Raw genomic sequence first — 14,333 nt, 5'->3', positions numbered from 1 at the left:
GAGTCCGATGTGGACTGAATAGTAGGGTACATTGGATCCAAGCACGGATTCACGCCTAGGCTTGGATCCGGCCTCGCATCCGATGCAGGTCATATGCGAACTTCCAAGGATTCTGTTTAATACATTATTATATGTTATTCAAGAGGGTTATATTATATTAATGTTACTAAAAATAAAGATGTATTATAATATTAAAATTTTTTTTTATATAAGTTATATAAATTATAATAATTTTATAGTATATAATGTACTATGGTGTAGTGTTTATACATATATATATATATATATATATATATATATATATATATATATATATATATATATGATTTATATAACATAGGGGTTATATTGTATTGATTGTTAAGAGAAATAGTGAAAAAGGAGGTGGCATTAGTAACTAGGGTGGTGTATCTATAGGTTTTAGCCACCTAGCAAGTGTTTAGGTGTTAAGCAAAGGTTAGGAGGTGGGAGTGTTTAGGTGTCAACGTAATGGGTAGATGGGTAGAAAATCCTTAATGCTTATCTATTTATCATTATTAACATGGTTTAGTAGGTTTAGGAGGTGGCAGCCTATGGTGTAAATGTGTGAAGTGTTATCTTAGATTTAAACCACCTAGCACATGGTGTAAGGTGTCATGTGAGTGGATTATTAAAACAATAGGGTATTGATCATAATGGGAATAAAATACAATTAACTAACAATTTTAATAATATAATATAATTTAGTTGTGTGTGTTAATGAGTTAACTAAAACAAACTAAACCCATTCACCGTTACTACCTCTACTCTGGTAAACTTTAGAAATAGAAAAAACAAAAACAAAAAAAAAAAAAGGAGAAAAGAAAAGACGAAGAAGAAGAAGAAGAAGAAGAAGAAGAAGAAGAAGAGAAGAAAAGAGAAGAAAAGGGAAGAGATGGAATTCTTGGAATTCCAAATTGTTGTTTTGAAGTAATAACCTCATCTTTACTTTACTCTCTTCTTTAATCACAAGTTTAATGGCAATTCCTTGGCAATTCCTTGTTGAATCCATTCCATATCTCCCTTACTTTCAATTGCCCAGTAAATTCAAGATTTATAGAACTCATCCTATTACTTTCAAGCTCTAAGTAAACTTTAGAAATAATGAAATTCTTCTTAAGAATCATTTCTAAGCTATGAATTAACTCCAATTCTGATAGTAAAATATTTGGATGTTGCATTCAATGTTGTCTGCACCTCTGGTTGGGTCGGATTTAAGGTCGGAGACATGACTAGGTTGAGTCCAATGTTGCATCCGATGTTGTCTGCACCTCTGGTTGGGTCGGAAGCATGCCCAGGTTGAGTCCAGTGTTGCATCCGATGTTGTTAGCACCTCTAGTCGGGTCGAATTTAAGGTCGGAGTTACGCCCAGGTTGAGTCCGATGTTGCCTGCACTGCGGGTTGTAATTCCATTGATTCCAATTTTAAATTAGACTCATAGGATTTTGTTTTGTTAGAAGAAAACATTACCCAGCTCTACCTCTAAGTGATCCAAAATTTCCATACAAAACCTCATACTAACCTGACCCTAACCTACCCTAGGACCCAAGTATTTTTTGGACACCTCCTAACACATATGTATGGTTGATTAATCATAGGACATAATTTCTCGGTCTTCGAACCTATCGACAACCAACTCATGGACTAGTCGGACTTCGTAAACACAAGTAATACAAGGTAAGTGGGGGTAGACTTTGATTTCTTTTGAGAGTGTTTAATTTATTCTTAGTACTATTGGTTAATGAATCATATGCATATTTAAATTCCTATTTTGCTTATGATATTTATTGATTTCATTATTTATGACTTATGGACATGAACAATGTGATGTGCAACGATATGCAATATGAATCTTTGTATTAGAATAGATGTCGTAGTCGGTTTGGAAACGAAAGGTATGGTGTGCCGTAGTATGGGATGCAGGAGCACTGTACACTTCGTACTATGTCATTTAGATTGCTTATGGTTAGAAATGTCATTCCTTGGTACTACAACCCTTATCAGCAGGGGTTCAGGTGCTGGGTGATCATAGCTTTCTGTCGCTGAGGAGTGTGTGGAATACCGGGGTGGGGTACAGGCTATGATTATCGGGGTCCACCCACGGGAGGATCTAGGGATTACTACTGGTGTGGGCTCCATGCAACAATTGAGGTTTCGGCTTGGGTTGAGATGACGGACCCAAGTCTGTTTTTTCGAGTTGTTGGTGTAGTACGACTTAGAGACTTAGGCATTGTTTTTTAGGTGTAAATTAAGTTTAAAATTGAATCCATGCATTAGGATTTTTGTTTCGTATTTGTGAATGCTTGTGTGTGGCCTATCCTTTACTTGCTGGGCTCGGTGGAGCTCACCCCTATGAAATTTTCTCTTTTTAGATAATCCTACAGGTGGATGTGATAGTAGTAGGAAGAATTACTTCGAGGCAAAGGCTGATGATTACGGTGAACATGCTGATGTGGACCCAGAGGGTTGTGACCCCAATCATGCGGATGATTAAGGTGTCCTTGGAAAACAAGGACTGATGTTGTGGGGTTATCTTTTGGTTTTCTTTTATTAAAAATACTATTATTTTGGTGGAAGAGGTTCCACTGTAAATATCTTGGAGTAGATGTATCTTGAGCCGATGGTTGTGAAGCTTGGGATACTGACCGTCTGGGAACTTAATATAAATAATATGTATATAAAACTTATCGTAATTTACTTTCCCTTCATTCTGATCAATGTAACACTTGTTATCTCGATATTGTGTTATGCTTGTGACGTGTATTTACTGCATCTGGAATCTGGAGGTCTTCGAATACTTTGGGTATTCGGGTCAACCATCGAATCCTCCCAGAGGGTGGGTTCAGGGTGTGACAGTGATAGTGGTGGAGAATGAGCTTGCTCATCTCTATCATTGATAACATTATTGCCTTTGGCACATTGCAGGCTGTAGCACCATATGGTCCCTTTATTTTATGTCCCTTTTCTATTCTTCGTCTACTTTGTGACCTAATGAGAAAGATTAGGTTACAAGATAAGAATATCTCACAAGGTGGGCATTAAGACGTACTCAATTGCCCAAGGCAACATCGCGTCTTTTTCCTTTGTTCAATCAGCTATTTTGTCCCAGAGACTTTCTGCCTAAAAATTAAGATGGGAGAGGGTATCCCTCCGGATCAGTACTCTCTCTCTCTCTCTTGTCTTGTTTGTTATGCTTCACTAGTCACAACGAAATGTTGTTTGTCTTAACATTAGTATTCACTATTTACGAATTTTTATCCTCTCAATTACACTACCACGTCTCTTGTCTTGTTTGTTATGTTTCACTAGTCACAACGAAAATGTTGTTTGTCTTAACATTGGTATTCACTATTTACGAATTTTTATCCTCTCAATTACACTGCCCGTACTTGACGTCAAGTACATCTAATAGAGGGAAGTGGACCCCACGTGGATCCCATCTTGGGCAATGTGTTCGGGCAGGGGGTACGATAGTCATTTATGCCTCCTCTGTTAGATGTACTTGACGTCAAGTACGGGCAGTGTAATTGAGAGGATAAAGATCCCACTATTTACTGTCGGAAGAGCTCAAACACTAGATGGGAAATTGAACACTTAAAATAAAATTTGAAATTTTACATACTAAATACGGTTTAGGAGAATTTGAATCCGTCTGAAAACTAATCGGATACGAATATGATAATCCACTTATTCGATTGATTATTATCCGATTCGTTTAGCAATTCGACGGTAATAAAATGTCTGACATATATTTTTGTGTTCATCTATCCAATTAAGTTTTTTATTTTTATAATTTTATAAATTAAGGTAATGTGATTTTTTTCTAGATTTTCTATTGGTTTATATTTATTGTTTTATGTATTGTGATGCATGAAATTGTTTATCTATTAAAATAAATACAAGAAACAGTCGAAGAAAAAAACGTAACAAAATCAAAAACTATGAAAAGTATAAGAAATGATAGTTGTTGAACTCTCAAGTCTGAAACCCTAACCCTTATTAGAAAAACGATGAAGATGTCATTGGATAGAATATTATCCGAATCCGTCCGAATATAATCGATTATTGATTGACCCATGACTCGGCCAGCTTTCTGAAAGCAATCAGAGAAGAGCCACACTCGGACCACACAGCCATGGCCTCTTCCTTCATCTTCCGACTCCGTTCTCTAAGCACTCTCCCTTCTTCCGATTCCATCAACGCAGTCACCCTTTTCTCCACCTCAGCTGCGCTCACTAACCCATCTTCTGATTCCTCCATTGGCATTGCAAACTTCATCTCTTCCACCAAAAATGCTTTGTTCATACGCTGCTCAGCATACAGAGGCCACGCCACCATAGGCACCCCTGCACACACCGCTTCCAAAACAGAGTTCCATCCACAATGAGTCACAAATCCACCAACCGATTCATGATTCAGCACTTCAACTTGGGGTGCCCACGATTTTGCCACAAGACCCCTCTCCTTGTTCCGATCCAAGAAGCCTCGAGGTAACAGAGTCTCCAAATCTGGGTCTTTATGTTCCCACGCCAAGTGTTTGTTATTGTCCTCAGAGACCGGCTGGCGCACAACCCACAAGAATCTCTGGCCGCTCCTCTCCAACCCAATAGCGATCTCCCTCACCTGTTTTGCTGAGAACACACCTCCACTTCCAAAACACAAGAACACGACGCTTTGACTTGGTTGAGCATCAAGCCATGACAAGCAGTGATGTACAGCTTCATCACCCTCTCCACTTCGATTTTTAGGACTGGCTATCAATGGTCCGATGCAGTAAACAGGTGGGGTTGGAGCATCTGGTACGCAGAGCCCATCAGTGATAGCTTTGATCAATGTTGACTCAAGACACTCAAAGGTGTTCGTTATAATTCCCTTTGATCTGGGAAGGTTTAAACCAATGTCTAAGAGGTCATGGTAGTGTTGGTGCTCTCGATCCTGCACCGTTCCGGGCAAATATGAGGCCGGCATGGAAGGCAAGCCTGGGAAATGGAGATGGGTCGTGGGTATCTCTTTGAAGCTCTTGGTGGTTTGGTTGTGAATGATTGGAAGATAGAGAAAGAAGGAGAGTGTGACAGCACCGCTAGTGAGAAAGTAGTAAGTGGGGATTCCAAGTTCGGATGCCACGGTGAGGGCTGGGGTAGTAAACATATCTATGACAAAGGCTCGAACCATGGAGGTTTCCGAGATGGTTTGGAGAGCTTGGCGAACATTTGGATTGTGGAGGTGAATGATTTGTGTGAGGGTCCCATTAGGAGAAGGATTGGTTGGGAGAGAGGGGAGGTGGAGGAAGGTAATGGAATGGGTGGTTTCAGAGATGTGGTGGAGGAAGGCGGTGGCATCAGGAGGGTCCTGAGGTCCCTCTCCGATGAGGACTGTGACGGAGAAGCGGTTGTGGTAGTGGCGGAGGATGAGGTTGCCGAGCTCCATCGTTGATACAAGGTGTCCCATGCCTATCATCGGGTATAACACTATTGTGCCTTCCATTTTTCTTCCTTCCTTAATTTTCTCCTTCTCCTCTTTCTATGGTTTGGTTATGGTTAATAGGTAGGAAGGGGAAATTTAAACTAAAACAGTCTACAAAGTGGATGATGCTTAAGCATCACTGCATTCGTCAGCATTGAAAGTCTTTCATATGTTTTTCTTCAATTAATCAGCTATTATGTCTGGTCAATTTTCTTTCTAAACTTGAAGTTAACCTCAAGTATCATTTTTCATTTTCATCTTTTGATAAATTTTCATTTTTTCATATGTTTGGTATCATTTTTGAAACTTGTTAATTTTTATTTAAAATAAATGAAAACATCCCAAAATGATAATAGACTTGATTATGGCCAAGCATTAAAAACCCTTTCCTTCTGCTCTAAATCCTGTAACTACTAATCTGTGCCACCAAGTCACATGCCATTATCCCAAGTTCCTCCATGACCCATCATCTTAATACCAGCCAAAACCAGAAAAAAGACGAAGTGAATAGAAAAGGCAAGTGCGGTGGCAACCACATGTAAATTCTTCAGTATTACACGATTTCATGACCTAAACCACACAGAAAAGCCAGCCTCTAATTTGAACTTGGACAGAGTCAATGAAGACATTAATGTCACACATTGGAAGAAGAGATCTTAAAAACTATAGAAGGAACAAAATAACTGCTGGAAACAGGAAAATGAAAACAAACAAAAGAAACCATTTGAAGAAATTGACAAATGACAACCATTCACTGCAAGAGACAATTTTGATGAAAATTTACAAGCTGAAACTGAAACTTGAAACCCACACCCAATAATGGAAGCTCCTCCTTTTTACACATTCTCTTCTCCTAAAAGCCGCAAACGTAATCTCTCAACAATCTCACCACCAGAGTCTATGATCCCATCCCGCATTTTCAATTCTGAAAATGCTGTTCTTCCACCGAAGCCTCCAGGTACAACCTCTTTGATGGCGGTACAGGATGATTTGGGAGAAACCCCAAAAGCCAAGATGGAAAACAAGTTGAGGGGTCTCTTTTTCTGCTTGAATGCATGTTCTTTCCACCATGTTGCAAGAGAGATTAATAGCATGGCTGACTCTTTTACCTGGAAAATCTTGTCTCTAGCGTGTGAGACAATTTGGCCATCTCCCTCTCCTTGGATTTCAGATTTATGTAACTCGAATTCCTTGCATTGGACATGTTTCAATAAATAAGTTTATCTTTCACCAAAAAAAAAAAGAAAAAAAAAGCTTGTTTGCCGAATAAAAAGGAGTGGGAAATTTGCGAGGATGGATCCCACATGTTATGAGTTGGGTTGAGAAGGAAAAGAAATAACAATGGGGTGGGATTTACTGGGAGAGAAAAGAAAGAAATGGGGGATTCCATGGAAAAGAATGGAAATAGGAAAAGGAGAGACTGACTCAAAAGTAACTTTTTCATGAATAGTATCTAAATAAAAAGAATGGAAATAGGAAAAGGAGAGACTGACTCAAAAGTAACTTTTCCATGAATAGTATCTAAATTAGAAGGACTTTGAAAGTAAATGGAGGTGGGAAAAAGAGTAGCGCCACCCCATCAGACAAGAATAGATGCATTTAATGAGCTTGTCTTGAAGTTTTCCACCCCATGTATCCAAACACACAAATCCTTGGTATTTTATTGAGAAATAATACACTTTTTTACCCTTTTTTGCCTATCCCACTTTTATCCGACAAACAAACGGGCCTTATCACAGTTTTGTGTTAATTTGGAAAAAAAGATGGGTGATTGGGGAATTTCCTCACTTACCATTAAAAATTGTTTACACATAATTACTTTCCAAACGATTTCTCAATCTATACTCTATTATGTCTAATAGCTACCAAAGAGTTTTCATTTTTTTATAAAAAAAACTTTTTATTAATGATTTTTTTAAATAGATCATAAATAAAATGAAAAATGATATCGAAAAGACCCTTAATTAATCAGCTATTAAGGCTGGTCGATTTCGTCTCTAAACTTGAAGCTTCTAGAAATACGTGAACCTCACGTATAATAGTCATAGTTCAAAATCTCGCCGAAATTTTTAAATTTTTGAATATTTTGGTGGATCCGAGACGAGATGACAGATTGAAATGAAAAAAATGCAATATTTCGATCTAAAAAATGCACCATTTCATCGAAATTTTGATAATTTCAATCATTCCGTTTCGATATTTCGCTCATTTCGATGTTTTGCACCTCAAAATGGTCAAATAAAACCCATAAAAAAATACAATGTTTCGACAAGATTTCAGTATCTTGAAATTTAATTTGCACATCAATTCCCCTATTGTTGCTTATTGCTAATGTCTGCCCAGTCAGGAGCTAGATTGGTCGTTGGCTGCAAATGTATGAGTTTAGCTGGAACTGAAACATTAATATTAGGAAAAACCTGCCACTAATCCTATACTTTTATGTTAAGTTTCAGTCCAGATGCATTCAACTTTTTGTTTTTTTTAGTAAAGAGATGCACTCAACTCAAGCATAAGTCCTTGTGTTCAACTCTTCTCCACCCCTTGTGCCTTCCATTTTTCTTTCTTAGTTTTCTCCTCTTCCTATGGTTTCATGGTTCTAAGTATCGGTATCGTATCATCCGTATCGGGTGATATGTATCGGTTTTGCTAGTCACTGATATCAATATCATGTCGATACCGTATCGATAGCATGATACAAACAAGGAGTAAAATGATAAAAAAAAAACTCCTTTTTTAAAAAAATTCAAGGGTATTTTTGTCCAATCTAGGCCGATACCATATCAGTTTTGCCGGTCGCCAATACCCGTTCCGATACTATGCACTAAAACCATGTATGATTTGATTGGTTAATAGGTAGGAAGGAGAAATTTATCCTCTCAAGAATATAAACTAAAACATTCTACACAGTGGATGTGCTTAAGCATCACTACATTCGTCAGAATTGAAATTATTTCATGTATTTCTTTAATTAATCAGCTATTATGACTGACTGGTCGATTTTGTTTCTAAACTTAAGCATCACTGCATTTGTCAGCATTGAAATTATTTCATAATCAATTATTACGTCTTTCATAGGAAGATTTCCCTATTTTAATTTGCAGATCAGTTCCCCTATTGTTGGTTATTGCTAATGTCTGCCCAGTCAGGAGCTAGATTTGGTCTTTGGCTGCAAATGTATGAGTTTAACTGGAACTGAAACATTAATTAATATTTGAAAAAAAACTTCAACTAATCCATGGATGTAAATCCTCTCCAATTCTCTAATCTTCAAGTGGGAATATTCGGTCCAGATGCATTCAACTCAAGCATAGGTCCTTGTGTTCAACTCTTATCCATCCCTTGGACCCACTCGTATGAAATGGATTTCATTGACCTAACGTTCTTAGTCTATCCTACTCAAGAGCCCACAGGCCAACTACTAGCTAAGGGGGAAGGTTAAGACAAGTCAACAATCCATACCACCAGGGGGGTTTTATGGTCTCCATTGCACGATCCACAAGTACACATCAAATGCACTTCCAAAGGGTGACACGTGGCCAAAATGAATCAGACAGCCGATAGTTTCTCTCTCCATTGAAAGACTCTTCTGCACTGGAAATCATAATCGTCGGCCAAGTCTTCGCAGCAAATTCAAACTTTGGTTGCGGTCTCATACGGTTTCTCTGGCAAGGGAATGGTGAGGGAGAGAGAGAAATGTGGAAAAGTTTTTCCATGGAGAGAGAAACTATCGGCCATCCAATTCATTTTTACCACGTGTCGCGGGGTGCCTTTTTGACGCAATATGCAATCCAAGAGAATGGATCCTTTAACCTCTTGGGAGTGCATACACTCATCAGGCAATGCCTCCAACCAACCGAGCTAACGATTGTTAGCAACTTTCCTAATCCATGTGGACTTTTGGCGCCGTATGGGCTAAGAAAAAGAATAGTTTGAAAGAATTTCTTTTGAAACTGAAAGTGAAAGGAGACATCTCCAACGTAAATTGGACCATAAGATATCATATATACTTCGGATCTATTGGATGGTGAAAAAGAAAAGCTATTTTTTTTATCTAACATATAATTGGATGGTGCCATTATAGTCATTGGATTATTTCCTTTATACAGAACTAGCTCAAACAATGAGAGATTGATACAACTGATATGGAGAAGTTGTTGGTAGTTGTGAGAATAGTAGATCAAAAAGGGTCTTAAGGTTCAATGACACATAGACGCTACCTAAATTAGGGTCTAAAATCCTAAACAAAACTATTAATTCCATTAAAGTAGTCTGACCAAATTATTGAGTTCGCATTAAGTTGTGATCTAGGAAGGTGTTAGGCACCCCGATCCATCTAGTTAATCGAACTTCACTTTCATTTGGTATTAAACTACAACATTCCAAGTCATATAGAAACACCATGATAAACTACATACAAAGAAAAAGATAAAGCACAAAAGAGGAAGAGATAATGAGAACTCACCTCTATCCAACTGCACTACAACATAAGGGTCAAAGTACTTTAAGCGTTACAGTGGGAAAGACCCTTTGTTGAAGGATGTGCTACATGTTCCTGAAATTTGCCAAAATTTTGGTGTTGGGCTCTCTACGCAACAATGCACGATTGAAACTAACTTTTGAGTCTGATAAGGCCATAATCTTGAAGGGAGACGTGTTTGTGGGAAAGATATATGTATCGAATGTGCTGTTATATTTAGTGTTTCTAATATTATGAATGAAAATTCCATCTTTTTATTTTCCTGAGTCTTATGCTTCACGGAATGGTAGATTAGGACTTATACCAGACATTAAAAGGTTATTCACGTTGAGACTTATAGAAAGTAAGTCTAAACTATCTTTGCGCAAGTATCCTATATATGTGAAGGTTCAATTCACTAAGAAGTATCGTAAATAGGTGACATGACTCAAAGGATGGAAAAATGTACTTTATATCCTTTATTAATGGCCTCCCTAGGTATTCCAAAGTTTCTTATTAGGACCAAGGACAAAGCATAAAATGCACTTATGTCTTATAAGGTTAAGTAGAAAATCAATTGGGGAGAAAGATCAAGTGACTAAGGATCAATAGAGGGACTCAGTATAGGACTCAAAGTCTTTCAATTTTTTTTGAAGATAATGGGATTATACATAAAATCACAGCCCCATATGAACCAATGGCACGATTCAACCCCACCATCACTTTGACATTTATTTAGAGGATAAGTGGTAGCATCCAAGGTTCGAGAACTCGCGAGATCTCGCCAAGTTTCTCGATTTTTTAAAATATCGAGTCGAGATCACATACGCATTCTAAAAGTACATTTTCTCGGCGAGATCTCGACGAGATATCGAGATCTCAGCGAGATCTCTCCGAGATCTCCGAGTTTCTCGGTTTGACATAGGAAAATGCCCATGTAGGTCCTTTACATGAGTGCCAGATCTCGAGATCTTGCTGGAAATTCTTGGTATACAGACACCTATCTATGCCAGGAACTAAGACAGACACTTATTTATGCCTAATAACATTTAAGTAAATGCTTTTGTATTTGTATTTCATTTACTTAAGATATTATTCATAAATAAGAAAATACCCCCCCATTTGAATCCAATAAAAATAGTTAAAAAATCAAATTCCAAAAGGAAAAAAAGTCAACCCCCCAGTTCAAGAACAAAAACTGGATTTTCGGTGGTAGGTGCAATTTTCAACTTTCTAATACTGGGGTTTTTCTCAAATCTAAAAATTCCATAAATCTTATTATGGTAAAACATTGCTAAAAAACCAAAAGTGCGGTAAAATATTCATTTGTTTTGATGTCCAAAAAATTATTTCCATTCGAGCGATTTTGACAAGACAAGACAAATTAAGTTTGACCAGATCATAAACTCTTTTCAATATAAATCGATTTTAGCAATCTTAGACTTGTTGGAAAGCTTTCAAAACAAAGCTTTCCAACAAGTTCAAGATTGCTAAAATCGATTTATATTGAAAGAGTTATGTACCAAACTTAATTCTGTGCAGAATCTGTCAAAAATCTAGTTAGTTAGAAAGTTTGAAAATTGCACCTATTGCGAAAAATCCAGTTTTTGTTCTTGAATTGGGGATTGACTTTTTTTTCTTTTGGAATTTTATTTTTTAACTATTTTTATTGGATTCAAATAGGGGGTATTTGCTTATTTATGAATAATATCTTAAGTAAATGCAATATCATTTACTTAAATGATATTAGGCATAAATAAGTGTGTTTGTTCTGTGTCTGTCCTGGTTTCTAGCATAAGTAAGTGTCTGTCCTGCTTTCCTACTAACTGAAACTCCTATTTGGACTTAGTTTTTGCAAAATCTGATAGTGCCATTGTGTTTAAATGACCTAAAATAGGCTGAATACCAAGTTTCAGACCCCAAACTAGGTCTAAAACCCATCGAGATGAGGCTTCGAGTCGAGAAAAAAAAAAGTGCAACAACTCGACGAGATCTCGACTCGACTCGATTTTTCAAGGGTCCGAGTTGGCACCGAGTCCCTAGTTTTGGAACCTTGGTAGCATCGAGTTGATGTTCAAGGGATACGATTCAAGTGCTTTACAAAGTGGAATTCTATAATTGTCATTGAGTTCAAGTTCGTCAATGAATTCTATATTGCTCAAGTTTAATTTTAATTCTACAAATCCCTCAAATCATAAATTGACAGTCATTCTTACTATAAAATTTGATATCATAAATCTCGATTGATGAAGAAGCTTCTAGGCTAATGGGATTTTTATCCTCTCAAGTGTAGTGCATTGTCCAGTACACCACATTTGAGAATCCAACCATTAAAACATGAACAATGGAATCTTTTTATTGTCTCAAATGTTGAGTGTACGATTGGATTTTCAAATGAGATGCACTGGGTAGTGCATCCCACTTGAGAGGATAAAAATCCAAGTTTACTGCCCATGGATCGTATTCACAAGAATTTCAGCACGTTCACATCTTTGAGTCATCCGAGTGGTTAGTGATTGATCCATGAGTCAGCCAGCTTGGAGAAAGCAGTCATAGAAGAGCCACACTCGGACCACACAGTCATGGCCTCTTCCTTCATCTTCCGACTCTGTTCTCTAAGCACTCTCCCTTCTTCCGATTCCATCAACGCTCTCACCCTTTTCTCCACCTCTGCTGCACTCACTAACCCATTTTCCGATTCTTCCATTGGCATTGCAAACTTCATCTCTTCCACCAAAAACACCTTGTTCATACGCTGCTCGGCATACAGAGGCCACGCCACCATAGGCACCCCTGCACACACCGCTTCCAAAACAGAATTCCACCCACAATGAGTCACAAAGCCACCAACAGATTCATGATTCAGCACTTCAACTTGTGGTGCCCATGATTTTACCACAAGAGCCCTCTCCTTGTTCCGATCCAAGAAGCCTTGAGGTAACAGAGCCTCCAAATCTGGGTCTTTATGTTCCGACGCCAAGTGTTTGTTATTGTCCTCAGAGACCGGCTGGCGCACAACCCACAAGAACCTCTGGCCGCTCTTCTCCAACCCAATAGCGATGTCCCTCACTTGTTTTGCTGAGAACACACCTCCACTCCCAAAACACAAGAACACGACACTTTGACTTGGTTGAGCATCAAGCCATGACAAGCAGTGATGTACAGCTTCATCACCCTCCCCACTTCGATTGTTAGGGCTGGCTATCAATGGTCCGATGCAGTAAACAGGTGGGGTTGGACCATCTGGTGCGCAGAGCCCATCAGTGATGGCTTTGATCAATGTTGACTCAAGACACTCAAAGGTGTTCACCATAATTCCCTTTGATCTGCGTAGGTTTAAACCAATCTCCAAGACGTCATTGTACATCTGGCTCTGTCGATCCTGAACTGGATAGGGCAAGTATGAGGCAGGAATTGGGGGCAAACCAGGGAAGTGGAGATTGGTGGTGGATATGTCTCTGAAGCTCTTGGTAGTTTGTTTATGAATGATTGGGAGATAGAGAAGGAAGGAGAGTGTGACAGCGCCGCCAGTGAGGAAGTAGTAAGCGGGGATGCCAAGATCGGATGCCACGGTGAGGGCTGGGGTACAGAAGAAATCTATGACTAAGGCTCGAACCCTGGAGATCTTCGAGATAGTTTGGAGAGCGTGGGTAAGATTTGGGTTGTTGAGGTGAATGAATTCAGTACAGACCAATGGACGGGGTCGATTCGGAGAAGGTTTTATAAAAAGGGAGGGGAGGTGGTGGAAGGTAATGGAATGGGTGGTTTCGGAGATGTGGCGAAGGAAGGCGGTGACATCAGGGGTGTCAATAGGTCCCTCTGCGATGATGACTGTGACGGAGAAGCGGTGGTGGTAGTGGCGGAGAATGAGCTTGCCCAGCTCCACCATTGATACAATATGGCCAATGGCCATTATTGGGTATAACACTATACGGCCTTCCATTTTACTTAGCTTCCTCTCCTCTGGTGTTTCTTTACAATGGTTTTGTTTGATGAGTATCAAACTATCAACTATCAAGGACCTGGACGCACAGAATATTGACTAAAATCCCCCAGTAAGTAGCAGGGTTTTTGGAATCGGTATTGGATATGACCGATCCGTATTTAAGGGTGTCAAAATGAAACCGAAATTGAATACCGAAATCGGAACCGACTGTTTACGATCGAATCGAATCGAACCACAAAAAAATGGTGCGATTCTGATTTCACATGTTCTCTATCCAGTTCGGTTCGGTTCAAAATCGGATAATCGTCGATTAACTATCAATTTTGAACCGAATAGAACCGGATAGAATCCAAGATTCCATAACTAATGTATAATACCCGTGGAGGGTTTGCTTGTTCAGTATAGGTACCAACTTACGATTTCTTCATTAATCTTTTATCACATTTAAGA

General features: G+C 38.6%; 2 protein-coding genes across 2 annotated transcripts; both read right to left on the bottom strand.

Moving 5' to 3' along the window:
* Positions 1-4,080: 4,080 nt before the first annotated feature.
* Positions 4,081-5,525, bottom strand: LOC122661296 (UDP-glycosyltransferase 88F3-like). The gene has a single exon (XM_043856651.1). It carries the CDS (start codon positions 5,500-5,502, stop codon positions 4,081-4,083), a length of 1,422 nt encoding a protein of 473 aa, XP_043712586.1. The 5' UTR covers positions 5,503-5,525.
* Positions 5,526-12,414: 6,889 nt separating this feature from the next.
* Positions 12,415-13,927, bottom strand: LOC122661295 (UDP-glycosyltransferase 88F3-like). The gene has a single exon (XM_043856650.1). It carries the CDS (start codon positions 13,878-13,880, stop codon positions 12,447-12,449), a length of 1,434 nt encoding a protein of 477 aa, XP_043712585.1. The 5' UTR covers positions 13,881-13,927; the 3' UTR covers positions 12,415-12,446.
* Between the last annotated feature and the right edge of the window lie 406 nt (positions 13,928-14,333).

The sequence above is a fragment of the Telopea speciosissima genome, chromosome 5 (assembly GCF_018873765.1).
Source record: "Telopea speciosissima isolate NSW1024214 ecotype Mountain lineage chromosome 5, Tspe_v1, whole genome shotgun sequence".
In the NCBI taxonomy this organism is placed as follows: domain Eukaryota; kingdom Viridiplantae; phylum Streptophyta; class Magnoliopsida; order Proteales; family Proteaceae; genus Telopea; species Telopea speciosissima.
This window is presented reverse-complemented; position numbering and strand designations above follow the sequence as displayed.

What these genes read in the sequence shown, in the direction of transcription:
- LOC122661296 (XM_043856651.1), bottom strand. Translation starts at nt 5,502, where the DNA reads ATGGAAGGCACAATAGTGTTATACCCGATGATAGGCATGGGACACCTT.
- LOC122661295 (XM_043856650.1), bottom strand. Translation starts at nt 13,880, where the DNA reads ATGGAAGGCCGTATAGTGTTATACCCAATAATGGCCATTGGCCATATT.